Source organism: Centruroides vittatus, unplaced genomic scaffold (assembly GCF_030686945.1).
Source record: "Centruroides vittatus isolate TY-2023 unplaced genomic scaffold, ASM3068694v2 contig_858, whole genome shotgun sequence".
NCBI classification, from domain to species: Eukaryota; Metazoa; Arthropoda; class Arachnida; order Scorpiones; family Buthidae; genus Centruroides; species Centruroides vittatus.
In genome coordinates this window covers 248485-262684 of record NW_027122560.1, presented here as the reverse complement: position 1 = coordinate 262684, position 14200 = coordinate 248485, and the positions used below count along the sequence as shown (strand labels likewise).

The following is a 14200-nucleotide window of genomic DNA, read 5'->3' as shown; positions in this document are numbered from 1 at the left end:
TATGCCTCTGCAAAATTATGTAAAACAATTAAAACATTCACTGATGACAAGCTAATTAAGAAAATATACATAATTTCAATTCATTCTTGGTTATTGGACATGACAGAACTGAAGACATTCTAGTTTTTACAATTTTCTACCATCAGACATTTTAATTGAAATTATGTAAATTGATGTTTGAAGACATAACTTAGCATTTAAGCATTGCTGTTGTGAAATTATGTATAATGATACAGTAATTGTATATTTAATTCTTTATTAAATTTAATGTTACAAGTTTACTGTATGTGTTTTAAAAAAATATGAATAAGAGACAAACATATTATAAGGTGGGCATCCAGATAATTAAGAGGTCTTATTATTAAGGACTGGTGTAGCATGTTGTATTTACTCTGTTACAAGCTGGTTACTATAAACAGGGATGTAGTCATAAGAGGCAGTGATGGTCAGCAAAGATTGAGGGGCTCTTTGCTGATCACCACTGGTATCTCTCAAGTTTAAAAATAAACAGCCTAAAAAAAAGAATGTCACAAGTAGTTGACCACTGGATGAAACAAAAAATCAGACTCAAATACTAGGCTATATGAACAGCCATGAGGTAAAGAACAAAATTCAATACTTGTTCTTGTTCAGCATTTCTTATTGAGTATTGTCATGTGTAAATTACCACTGATTTGCGTATAACATATAAGGAGCTGCCTTAATGATATGGTAGTTCCTTTACAATGTATTGCTTGTGATCATGGCTATTGTGTTTATGGTAAACAACCAACCTATACTAAGTCTACTCAAGCATCAGTCATGCAAGTGATCCACACCAGATTTCTGACTATATCCCTATTTAAAGACATATGTTAAATTAAACTGTGGCAAAAGTTTGAGTAATGAAGTTAAATAAATAATAACTTTTGTTAAAGTAAAATCAGAAGATTAAAATCTTTTTGTGTACTAAATTTAAGTGGCATCAGCTTGAAATAATTTTTAAGTTTCTTGTTAAATATTAATTCACATAAGTGAAAACTTTGTAAATGGAAAAATTATTGTGTATAATATATAATATATAAAATACATTGTGAGGATTAGGTACAAAAAAGTTCCTATTTTGTAGGACTGTTATTAAATGAAAGCTTCATTATTATAATTATTGAACAAAATAACACAGATGAGATGTAAGTATAACAATAGAGATTAGTTTTGCTCAAAATAATGCAAACAGAAATGTGGAGCTGTCTCCAATTTCTGTTGCCATTAATTTAGTCATTAGATGCAAAAATTCATATTTTAACTATAAATTACTTATTAATACTCTGAGTTAAGAATTTTTCTTTATCTTTCTCTCTTTTATCTTACAAGGAAAGTACACAAATGACTGTCTGACTTTTATTTAAAATATTTAAAAGTTTATGTAAAATTAAGCTTATATATAATTGTAAAAAGGCATTTTCAAGAAAAAAGGAACCAATTTTAGGTTATTGAATTTATATGCTCTAGCACAAACATATTTCTAAGTGTGCTAGCAGTATAGGGTTATGTGTTGGCCTATAAGTCTGCCAGCTTTGACTGTTCTGGGTTCAAATCATGGTTTTTTTTATTTTTGCAGGAAAGTATTATATTTTAATAAAATGTATAGTAATTTTATTATGTTTTCATTCTCTTTTTAGCATGGCCATCCATATGTTTCAGCTATGGTTAACAATGGAACATTACAGTATGACCATGACCGAGATGGAACACACACTGAAATTGCTGGTTGTGAAGCAAAATTCAGAGGTTCTGACCATGATACCCATATATCTATTCGCTATGAAAGAGATGTTCTTACGGTAATGCATTTTTTTTTTTAGTTTGCATATAAATTGCAAATAAAGTTTTTAGTTCTGAGCTAAAACACTGAATTAAGCCAGTTGAGTGTTTTAGCTCAGTCTGTTTTCTATATTTTACCTTTTAAAGGTTTAGAAATAGTTATTTATATTCATTTTAACTAAATTTACTATTAAATTTAAATAATAAAGTTTCAAGTTTGGATTGCATTTAGTTTCAGTTTGGGTTTGGTTCAATTTTGGATTCAGTTATTTAAACTGAATAATGTCATGAAACATTATCTAATATTTATTTTAGATTCATTTATTCTTTCTACAGTGGCAGTTTAAAACTGCACTCAAAGCAATTTGAATGAAATTGAATAAAATAATCAGTTATAAAATAACTACCAGGTGTATAAGCTTAAATCTGCTGTTTTTTAGTCAGGAGAAAACACATTTTTTTCATAGCAAGCAAAAACAAATTTATTCAAAGTACTTTCCCTGACTAGCGACACATTTTTTCCATCTCTCGGGCAATGTGTGGATACCATGCCAAAAAAATTCTTTTTCTTTCGAGGCAAACCACTTATCAAGCCATTTCTGGACATTTTCGTAAGAATCGAAGTGGCGCTCAGCGAGCGCGTGGCCCATCGACGAAAATAAGGTATGGTCAGAAGGGGCCAGGTCTGGTGAATAAGCGGGATGGGGTAGCACCTCCCAGTCGAGTGTCTCCAAGTAGTTTCGGACCAATGTTGACGAGTGCAATGGTGCATTGTTGTGGAGGAAAATCAGCTTGTTGTGTCTTTGCTGATAATCTGGCCTTTTTTCATGCAGAGCATGGTGCAATTTGATCAGTTGTTGATAGTAGCAGTGGGCATTGACAGTTTCACCAGGTTTCAACAGCTCATAGTAGACGATACCCTGCAGCATCGTCTTCCGTCCAAAGCGATTTGGTCTTGGGGAAGATGTTGATGGTTTGCCTGGATCAACCCACGATTTCTTGCATTTAGGATTCTCGAAATATATCCATTTTTCATCGCCAGTTAGAATCTGATGAAGAAACGACTTTCTTTTTTGTCTGGCGAGTAAGATTTCGCATGTGTTTTGGCGTCGCTCCATCTGCCTATCGTTCAATTCGTGTGGCACCCATTTTCCGATCTTTTGAATCTTTCCCATGGCACATAGACGCATGGAAATGGCTGGTTGAGTAACACCCAGTTGCTCGGCAAGCATTTTTTGTGATTGGGTATCGTCCTCATCCAAAAGAGGCTGCAATTGATGGTCTTCAACCTTCCTGGGCCGATTTTCACGCTTCGTGTCGCTCAGGTCAAAATTGCCGTCTTTGAACCGACGAAACCAATCTCTGCACGTGGTTTCCGATAAAGCACTGTCGCCATAGGCCTCCACAAGCATTCGATGAGTTTCGGCAGCCGATTTCTTCAAATTGAAGCAGAAAAGCAGAGCTTCCCACATATGCTGTTTTTCTGGCACAAAACTAGGCATGATTACCAAAGGAAAAATGTATGATGTCGTATGAAATCGCTGATGATCGCTGATGCACTGATTAATGTTGACAAATGTCAGAATTGTTGAAAAAAAAATATGGCGTTTCCACGGTAGCTTAATACGCTTACTAACGCCATCTATTAGCAAACAGTGGATTTAAGCTTATACACCTGGTAAATAACACTTCATTTTTATAATACTTTTATCTGTGTATTACTATATGGATTCTTTATTTGGTTTAAAATTAAAGTTATATGTTTCTGTTGCTGTTTGTTATTGAAGTCAAATCCTGTTAATCTTCTTAATGAAGATTAACAGGATTTGACTTCCATAATAACCAGCAACAGAAACATATATTGATAACAGTGCCAAGAGTCAAAGATATAACAAAAGAATACTGCAGAACATACTACAATACCTTTTAATTCAGAATTCTATAATAAATAATATTCAGTTTTCAATTTTTGGATATTGAATTTCTTGAATACTCTACTACCTATAATAATTTTTAGTATAAAAACATCAAGATTTTATATTGAAATTTATGTATTGATCATATTTAAATTTTAAATTTGACTAACACAACTTGGTTTTTTTTCCCAATACATGATCACTTAATACTGCAAGTGATGTTAACTGATGATAATTTTTTAGAACTTTCATTTTAAAATTTTTTGCAGTCAGATTAAAAGCTGAAGGAAAACAAATACAAGAATGTTAATCTGAAAAAAAAAGTTACAGTATACTTTAATATTGAATTTAATTATACTTCAAGATAAACTACAATTTTCTCATACAACATCTGTTAAGCAACTTATGGATCAGTATTATCTTAAGCTTGTTAATCTGGAAAATAAAACTTTTTAAGTTTTTAATCATATTAATTCTTAATGAATTATAGTTCATAAGTTTATAGAGATTTATGTTTGTGGAAAATAGGTATTCTTTTGTGAAATTATTAAAATTAAGTGAACATTTTAATTTGGTATTATCATTCAATTATTTAACTTTTTGTGCTAGAACTAGGCTAATTAATGTACTAGTTATTATGTAATTTGGACTAAAGGTAACTAGACTAATTGTTATCTCTCTTAATTTAAGAGAGATAAATTAAGAGAGATAACAATTAGTCCAGTTACTTTTTAATGCAAATTATTTAGTATGTATTTTATTAATTAGGTAAGTCCTAACCATAAAAATTAATCAAGTATTATCATTTGATTATCAGAATAAGCATGGGCTTCGTTGTGTACAGTAAAACAATAATGTTTTTTAGCAACAGTTTATATTTATGGAAACAAAAGGTTTAACCCCCAGATGGTCACAAATTCCATTTTATAAATTTGAAGAACATTTTTGTTATAATGAAATTACTATAATCATTTAATGACTGAACTGAATTTTTTATCATTTATAACTAGCAATATCAAATAATGGAATGTAATTTTGTCCTTTACCTAAAATTTATAATTTAGATTCTGAGTCTATGAAACTTAAGAAGTTTCAATAAACATTTTAAGTTTTTTAATTTACCAATATGTTAATAAATTTGCTTTTTTAGCATTTGTTTTGCACTCTATTAAAATATAATTTTGTTTAGATTTAAATCATTGTTTCTTGATTCTTGATAATTGTTTTTTATTTGTTGTTCTGATGAATAGAAATTCAAAATTTATAATCATTACCATTAGTATAGTAAAACTAAATGGTTTTATAATGAATGAATCAATTAAAAGAAATGTCAGAATATGTCATCTGTAAGGTTGCCAGAGTGCAATTGCAATACTACTGGAGATTTCTGTCATCAGTGATAAACTTCAGAGCCCAGTACAAAATAAAGAGAAAGACAATGTACCATCTTCCAAATAACTGTCAAATTACAGGAATTAAAAATTATACTCATTTTAGTTTTGTAGATCTCTCCACATAAGTGGCATTTGTACATTTGGGAGTCAATGTACTTTGCCTATTGAATGCAATTGCTAGGAGCTGCTTCACACCACATCATTATCTTTTTATTCTTATATTTTCAACTGAAGTTCATTTCATCCAGTCATAAAGATTTTTATGGGGTTATCCATAATAAACAGATTTCAATGGAAAACTGAGATATATCATTTGATAGTGTTTATCAAAGTGGTTGATATAAATCTGGCAGTGTGAAAATTAATGATCTCTAAAAGTTTATTTTTATAAAAATAAACAAGCAATAAATTAATAAATAATGATTTATTGTTTCTGTTAATTATAAATGATGCATATAACAGAAATATTGATTTAATTATATTTTATATATTTAAAAGTTTAATTTGAATATGCTTGTGTGAAATTTTTAAGTATTAATTTTAGATATCAACTGATATTGAAGGAAAGAAAGCATTCAAAGAGTGTTTTAAAGTGGAAGGTGTTCGTTTACCCACAGGTTATTATTTTGGAGCATCAGCTGCAACTGGTGACTTATCAGGTATTTAACAGATAATTAAATTAATAATATTTAAGTTGGAAAATTAAGTTCTTAATTCAGTTTGTTGCTTTATTTCTGTTACAAATTATATAATATATAAATATAGAATTAATACAGTGTAGAGACAAATATTAATACTATTTATATATTAGAATATTTAGATTATTACTTTTCATTTAATTTTTGAATAATTATATAGAGAAATCTCGTTATATACTATTAAAAAACTATCTTCAAATTTTTTAATAATCTGAAATATAAATGCCTGTTTATATTCAAAAATCATCTGTATTCTCAAAATTTAATTTTAAAAGAAACAGAATTATCTTTATATGATTAAATTTATCATAAAAAGTAAATAATCCTGTTTGATTTAAAACTACATTCTTCACTAAATATAGGGAATGGGTTTCTAATAATGTCCATATTTATTAGTCAAATGGAAAAAGAAAGATGTCAGAACATATATGATTCTATCCTCAATCATATGTATTAAAAAAGCATTGTCAAAATATTTATATCAAGGCATTGTAATTATTAAGATAACCTTTACGTGGCATTATGTCTACTATACACATAAGGCTCTATGTAACACAATTATTACATGTTGATAAGTATTTATGTATCTAAACATAAAAATAATACAGATGGCTATGAATTTTCCAGCTCTATTATAATCTTCTAGGAATTAGGTTCTATAAGCAATCCATTGTTATGTAACATATAACTGCATTAATAACTTTTCATCTAATGTTAATTATATAGCATTTTTTTTATGCTTACTATCTTAAGAGCTTAATTTTATTTTTTGAATTTTTATTCTAATAATAATTTATAATAGATTTTATTATTTGTAAAAAAATTTCTGAATTCTTATCCAAAGCAAAGGATTATTTATTAGACTTTTAAGAAAATATTTAAAATTTTCTGAAGGTTAAATGTTATTTAATTTGAGGAAATAATGTATATATTAAATATAGAATGTGATACAGTGGGCCTTTGCTTTACAATTGTTTCAGTATGGATTGTTTTATGATTGGTTTAAGATTTCTGCTATTTGGAATATGTGGGTATTCATGATACAAGTCACGAGAGTGCTTGATATTTATGTATAAATCCAACAGTATAGAACTATGTAAAACTAAAATATACTATATGGATTAAAATTCATAAATGCATTAGCATTATTTTTAATAGTTGAGAAGGCCTTATTAACATTTTATTCCAAAGATATATAAGTGAAGTCTAGAATTTACTCAATTGTAAATCTTGCATCCAACATCTTACTAAACATGTTCCAGTTGTATATTGATTGTTGAGTGCAATATCTTTGCCTGTCATGCCATATGTACTGTACAGTACAAGTATCTCTCATAAAACACAGTTTTCTCTAACTTGATTCAAAAATTGGGGAAATCCTCATACAACACTGTTTCCCAGTTTTTCTTTAACATGGTTTGGGAAATCATACAAAATTTCACAATTTTTAAGTGTAAACTCCATTATTAAATTTTTTTTTTTTAAATTCAAGTAAGCATGTCTCAAATTTGCCCATGGATTTTAGAATATTGAAATTTTCAGATTGTTTTGTTCCTTTCACTAGGTTTACTTTAATGAAAACTTAATATTTTCTTCCTTGTCCTAGCTTTCCTATCAACCAGGTGTCGTTGTTGTTGTCATTGCCTTCAGATTTTAGCCCTTAAGGCTGTCACTGTGTTTTCTTTTTATTGATTAATCTTTGTATTTAGTAAAGTTTATTTAAACATTTTTAGATAAGTTTTATTAAACTTTTTTTAACTGTAGAAAAGTAATCATTCATAAAAATGGTGAATGAAATACAGTGGTTTCTCAATATTCGAACAGTTTCCAACTCAAACAATTCAGTATTCAAAAACAAATTCTGGAAAAACTTGCTTGGTACTCAAATGGTGAACTTGCTTGGTGAACAAACATGACCTGCTGGAACAAGTTTTTGATTAATAACATATTCTTATTTTGTCATCCATAAAAAAAAATTATGATAAAAATAAAAAAATGAAGATGTTGCTGATATTTCTAATCAAGATAAAAAAAAAAGCTCAGAAAATGATACTTTGTAAAAAGAAAACTCCCTCATTTAACTAAAATTAATATTAAATGCATAATACAGCACTTTTAATTGTGATTGTTAGTTAATTATTGATTGCTTTAATAAACATATTTCTCTTAGTAATGAAAAAGAGTAATATACTTTTGTTAACATTTGGAACGTAACTACTGTGTTACACAAGGGATACCTGTACTTTATTTTGTATGAAATTTTTACTAATTGCATGTTTATTTTTTTGTTGACTAATAAGAAAAAAAATCTTTTCAGATAACAAACTTTAATATACTTTATGTATTTTGTACAGCAATCATGATTTGTTTAGTATCTAAACTAATACTTTTGAAGCAATTCAAATAGATTTGATAGTTCAGCACCTTCAAAAATTTTGATGAGGATGATTTTCAACATAGTTAGTGGGTTTACATGGAAAGAATTAAAAATTATTAATTTTATAAAAATATGTGATTTACAAGAGTCAGTTTAAGCAAATAGGACCATAGGATAAATTTGTTTAAATATGACTGATGCTTAATATATTAATGTAGAATTATTTGTACAAAAATAGGCAGTGGGCCACATTAAAACATGTAGTTTCTTGTATTCTATGCATCCATTTCATATCCATCTTTAAAACATGGTTTTAAAGATGAAAATGAAACTTAGTTTAGTTCTGTGGAAATGATTTTAAGATCTTGAAACAACTTGCCAAAAACAATTTATTTTCACAATGTTATGGAATTTCTGAAATGAATTAATATCATGAAATTGAATACATTGTATTGAAATAGTTTAAAATTTTGAATTATTCCTTAAAAGTATTTGTTTAATTTAATAGATAAATATATGTATGTTTTTTTTTTATCAGATAACCATGATATAATTTCTATGAAACTATATGAATTGGATTTACCTGGAGAGGTAATATGATTATTTAATATACTATAAAGGTTTTAAAATATTTGTCTTTATGCTGTTTCTGTTATCTAAACAAATTTGATTTTGTTTAAACTCTTTCCACTTACTGGAAATTTTTTTTTAAATTTTAAATTATTGAAATATATCTTTAACTTCATATCTAAAAGTAAAATTGAACTGTTCAATTCAAATTTATAAAATATAGTAAAGATAAATATATTTAAATACTAGAGGACTTTGTCCCTAGGTAGCCCAACTCCCTGCTCCTTTGCTTGCTCACCCCATGAGCTTTGCCCACTTGTTTCCAATATAGACTATTCAGAACAAAAATTTCAATAATATACAAAAGTTATTCAAAAAGAACTGCCTGGTTTAAAAAAATTATTCTGTTTATTGCAAACTAATACTGATATACAGTGTAGGGTGCATTTCTAGAAAAACAGTTTTTTTTAGACATTTAGAGATGCTGTATGTGACTTCTTTGCTGACAGATATCAGTGCAATATTGTAATGTCTGTCAATGGTGGCAATTGCACTGTTAATGCAATCCTGTAGTTCATTCAAAGTGGCTGGTAATAGTGGCATGTAGATGTGATTTCTTCTTGTAGAGCTATGTGAAAGATGATAAGGCATCAGATCCAAAGATCTGAAAGGCCATGCCATCAATGTATTACCCTTCACTGCCAAACATCCAATCCATTTCTGCAGGAGGGTTTGGTTGAGGTATTTTTGTACCAGATGGTAGAAGTGAGGATGCTGCATCCTATTGATGAATGGCTGGACTCTGGACTTTGTTTCATGAAATTGCAGGACTAAAATGCCTTCTCTCTAGATGCTACCAAGTTGCATTGCATGTTTCTAGTGGCAAAGTGTGAAACCAGTGGTAAGCAAGACTATTTGCATAAAAACTTGTGGACACAAAGCACAGATGTACATACACCCATATCGTGACAATGTTTCCCAAAACAAAATCACAAAACCATGAAGTTTTTTGAATAAACCTGTATATATTTTAATCTGTATGTATATATAGACAGATGAAAATATACAGATCTGAGTGAGGATTCTGTAGCTTAAACTAAATTCAGATCCATTTCACAATTCACCTTCTCACTCAAATTAATTGAAAAAAACTTTTATTCTCATAAAAAAACTTTATTTTCAGATTTTCTCCATCAAAATTGAACATAGAACAATGTAAATTCCACAACAAAACTTTTTTAATGGATTGAGTCATTAAAAAAAAAATCATAATGTCCCACTAAAACATTTCAATTTCATAATTACGTGGTTCATTTTCCCACCTATTCCTAATATACACTAGTCACAAAATTTTATTATAAATATTCATGCGAGGCCAACCTCCATGAACAGTGACAGATCAAGAATAATCCAAAGGGAACTAACTCAAAAATTTTAAATATTTGAATAGTTATAAGTTCCTTATTTATAAATAGGACTTATTATGCTGGTGTAGTTTTGAATTAGCAAAGGTAGAAAGTCTTATTAAAAAATAAAACAAAAAGAACTTTTATTTTCAGGTGAAAATATTTCAAATTTTGTTTTTATATTAAGGACACAGACGTACAAGGAATTAATTATAAGTACCTTTTGTTAACAAATGCAAGAAGTTATATTGTGGAGTTTGTCATCATATATTTGTCAAGTATATTTGCCATCATAAATATTTTTGAAAACAATATTTTGAAGTTTAAACAATTTTTTTTTGTGTGCAAGTGGGAGATCTTAAGCCCCCTGTATATCCAACCCTGTCCACTTACTTCCCTCAATCTCTCTCTCTCTCTATCTCTCTATCTCTCAAAGTGAGCATGGTGGCCTAATCCTTCCATCCCTGCTCACTTTCCTTCCCTCTTGGCCTAATCCCTTACTTATACTTGCTTTATTCCCCTCGCTTCATTCACTTGTTAAAAAATTTTGTAGCAATTCATTGATTTTTTTGGTGCCACCATTTCTAATTTTTTTTTCTTTTTGTCATCAGGAAGTATGTCGTGATGATTTTAAGTGTTTAGATTATATATATATATATATATATGACTAGATAAATAAATCTACTCTATATTTTTATTAAAAATGTATATTTTAAAATCCAAATTTTTAAAAATTTTTAGGTTAAGGAGGAAGAAGACAGATCAAAAATTTCACCAGCAGCTTCTTATTTTGCACCTCCCAGAGGTAATTTTTATCATAAGATTTTTAAAATAAGGATTGTTTGTATTTATTTTGATATCAAGAAATTGTTTTGTTGAAGTTTTATAACTACAAATTGTTTAAATTGTAGATCATGTAGAAGACCCCCCACCACCCATGTCAGGTTTGAAATTATTGCTAATAATGGTGATAGCCATTTTAGGACTGGTAGTATGTGTAGTTGTAGGAGTGGTGGTCTTCCAAAGACAGCAAGAGACTTCGAGGAAGAGGTTCTACTGATGCATTATTAAGTTGTGCACTTCTTCCATTTTGAATCGAAGTGTAAGATCATTTCATTTTGTTAAATAAACATTTGACATCATGGTGCAAGAGTTCCAGCTTGACAATGCAAATCCAGAATGTCGAGTGTACAGAAATCTTATTTCGAGGCAGAGATTTCTGAATTTCCACAGATTGTATTTTGATGGTTTTCCTATAGACCTTCAGACACTGTGCTCTTGCTGAGAGTCAGATTTTCAATAAAGATTTATACTTTTTTGAAGTGGTGATCTTATTTTCTGTTTAATGAATTTTTAACTGCAAACTGTATCTGATATTTTTTTGTAATAAATTGCAGCTGAATATTCAATAATATATTAAATAGCAGGATAGTTATGGAAAAAAGTTTTATTTATTTAAAATTTTATTGTAAATGAATCTTGTTTATTATAATACTGTAATTTTAATATTTATTTAATTAAATATATAATCTAGAGAAAATAATTTAAATTTTGATGTAGTTCAATCAATATTAAAAAAAAAAAAAAAAAATTAACTCTTTTCATCCTGTGGGCAGATGATGGTCTTTTCAGTAAGCCCATTATGGGACAACTGAGTAGTGAAGGACGGATTGGGATCCAACATATCCAGAAAGACCATCCCAAAAAATTCCTGGGGTTTTTTGACCCATTTAGATTTGATACTAGGTCCCTAGAGCAGTAGGCTGCTACCTTAACCATTCCACCATATGGTCATATTTGATTTGATATAAAACTTGGATGTTTTTAAGTGCTTGTCTTTCATACAAGTTGTTCTGGACCAAAATTTCAAGTTATGTAGTACTTTCTGCTATTTTTGATTTTGAAGTTATCAAAATTTCTATTGTCTACTTTGTGTTGAACTTATGGTTTTATTGTGTAATGTTTTATGCTGTGTAACAAAAAACTTCACTAATTACTTCTGTGGGAACAGAGCTGCTCTATAGTATACAACTCTGTTGTTACATTTTTAGGAAATAAATGAAGCTGAAAGTTTAGAATTGTTTAATTTGATATGTTTTCTGACAGGGATAGATAGGACTAAGATTATCACACCAAGCAATAGCAATTTGCTTTTTCAGTAAATGGATCCTTCACACAATATAAAAGCCATGTGTGTGTGAATTCCTTATGACTTTTTTGTCCAATCCAGATGAAATTTTGGTTATATTCATTTTATGTTCTGGTGGAAAGTATAGGCTATTTATTTTGCAGAAATATTAGCTATAGAATAAATGTTTTATGGATTTCGGATCATTGATCACACTTAGGTTGCAGTGACATCAGTGACCATGTGACATTCATGCTTGACAAGGAAATTTTCCTTAAGTTGCATTTTTAAATATTTTGGCAAATGGCATATTTTAAACTTATTTCATTAAATTTAAACCTTAAAAATGATAAACTGCATTGTGTCACTTCTATAACAAATTTTTGAAAAAGTCTTTTCATAGTGACCACGTGACATCCTATTATCCAATTGGCAGTAACAATCTAACGAGCTGGTTATTTAGCAAGTGTTATCACTCATATAATTAATGTATGTATAATTAACCTTTGTTTTATCAACATGGAATTAAAAAGATTTTTTTTGACAAAACACCAAAAAAAATAATAAAAATACTTAGGGGAAAGCATAAGAGTAAAATTGGTCAGATAAATTCTAGATCTAAAAGAATAAGAACAATCAAGACCCCAAAGGCCATGAAGTCTTGACTTGAGTAACAGAGTAAAAATGGCTTTGCCAAGGGCTGCAGAAACAGCATGATAATGTCAAGCTTGACTCGAAGCTCTAATCAATTCTTCAATCTCTACTTTCCCATAAAAAATATTCCATCGTGCTTGATGGGAGAATTTCTAGTATATCGTGTTTTTTAACACAAGTTAAATTTTGATTAATATAAACTTATATTCAGGAAAAACATGAAAATTAATGCCAGTTTTTTAATTACTGTATTTTACGGACTATAAGACATAGGTATTTTTTTTTTTAAATTGCTTAAAAATTAAGGTATAAGACACTACGGACTATAAGACACACCTGAATTTTGGAGGCAATTTTTCAAAGAGAAAAGTGTATCTTATAGTCCGTAAAATACGGTATTTATGTCTTCAGCCATTATATAGGATGGATTGATATCTCATTATTGATTGACTATAATTTTATCAGTTTTTAACAACAACCCAATTTATGTGATTACCAAACAATTCACTAAATCTAATTTAAAATTTATTTTGTTTACTAGTACTTTTTATATATTAACAGGACTTATTATACTGGAAAATATGGATGCAGATATTTAGTCTTACAGATCAAAAATAATGTTCTTTATTTAGTTCACCTGAACACATACAATTTAAACTTGCGTTTCGGACTTGTTCGTCCCTCCTCAGCAGGCCTTTAAACGACACTAAATTCTGTATTTCCGAACTTCTTTACATTTCCAATTAAACTTATGATCCATAGCAACCATACAATTCGACACATTCTTCTTTTTGTTTATTCTTTTCTACTTAATTTCTATTCTAATTCGTTCCTATCTCTTCTTTTATACCTCTTCCTCCACCCTTTTATAATGCTTATCCATGATTGGTGGATCTCTCTACCATTGTTGTTATTCATTTTATTAGTTTGCCTAATTATATTTAAATGCTCTTACAGTTGTTTTTTTTATCCTGTTACTTTGGTTGGGCCACCCTGTGTATTTTACAGTAGAAGTTAAACCGATGTAATGGCCTGTAAAAACTATGATTCAAGTGAACTTATAATTTCATTATACAGTCAAACCTGTTTTTATGTGGTCTTTTTTTGTGCGATTTTTTATTTGTGCGGTATAGTTGGCGACTAGTCTCGTGCGATTTGTCATGTCTCACATTGACTTATTATAGCTAAATAAACTTATTATAGTAATATTATTGCATGAATATGCGAAAAATGAAATAATTTATTTTTTAAGTC

At 29.0% G+C, this 14200-nt stretch overlaps 1 protein-coding gene across 1 annotated transcript in view; it reads left to right on the top strand.

Moving 5' to 3' along the window:
- The window catches only part of LOC136982647 (vesicular integral-membrane protein VIP36), a 32232-nt gene extending 20746 nt beyond the window's left edge, over positions 1-11486 (top strand). Inside the window, exons 5-9 of the mRNA XM_067279208.1 lie at positions 1662-1823; positions 5658-5772; positions 8727-8779; positions 10906-10969; positions 11076-11486. Of these exons, the coding sequence (XP_067135309.1) occupies positions 1662-1823; positions 5658-5772; positions 8727-8779; positions 10906-10969; positions 11076-11224 (543 nt within the window). The 3' untranslated portion in view covers positions 11225-11486. The remainder of the gene's footprint in view (positions 1-1661; positions 1824-5657; positions 5773-8726; positions 8780-10905; positions 10970-11075) is intronic.
- The last annotated feature ends 2714 nt before the right edge of the window (positions 11487-14200 follow it).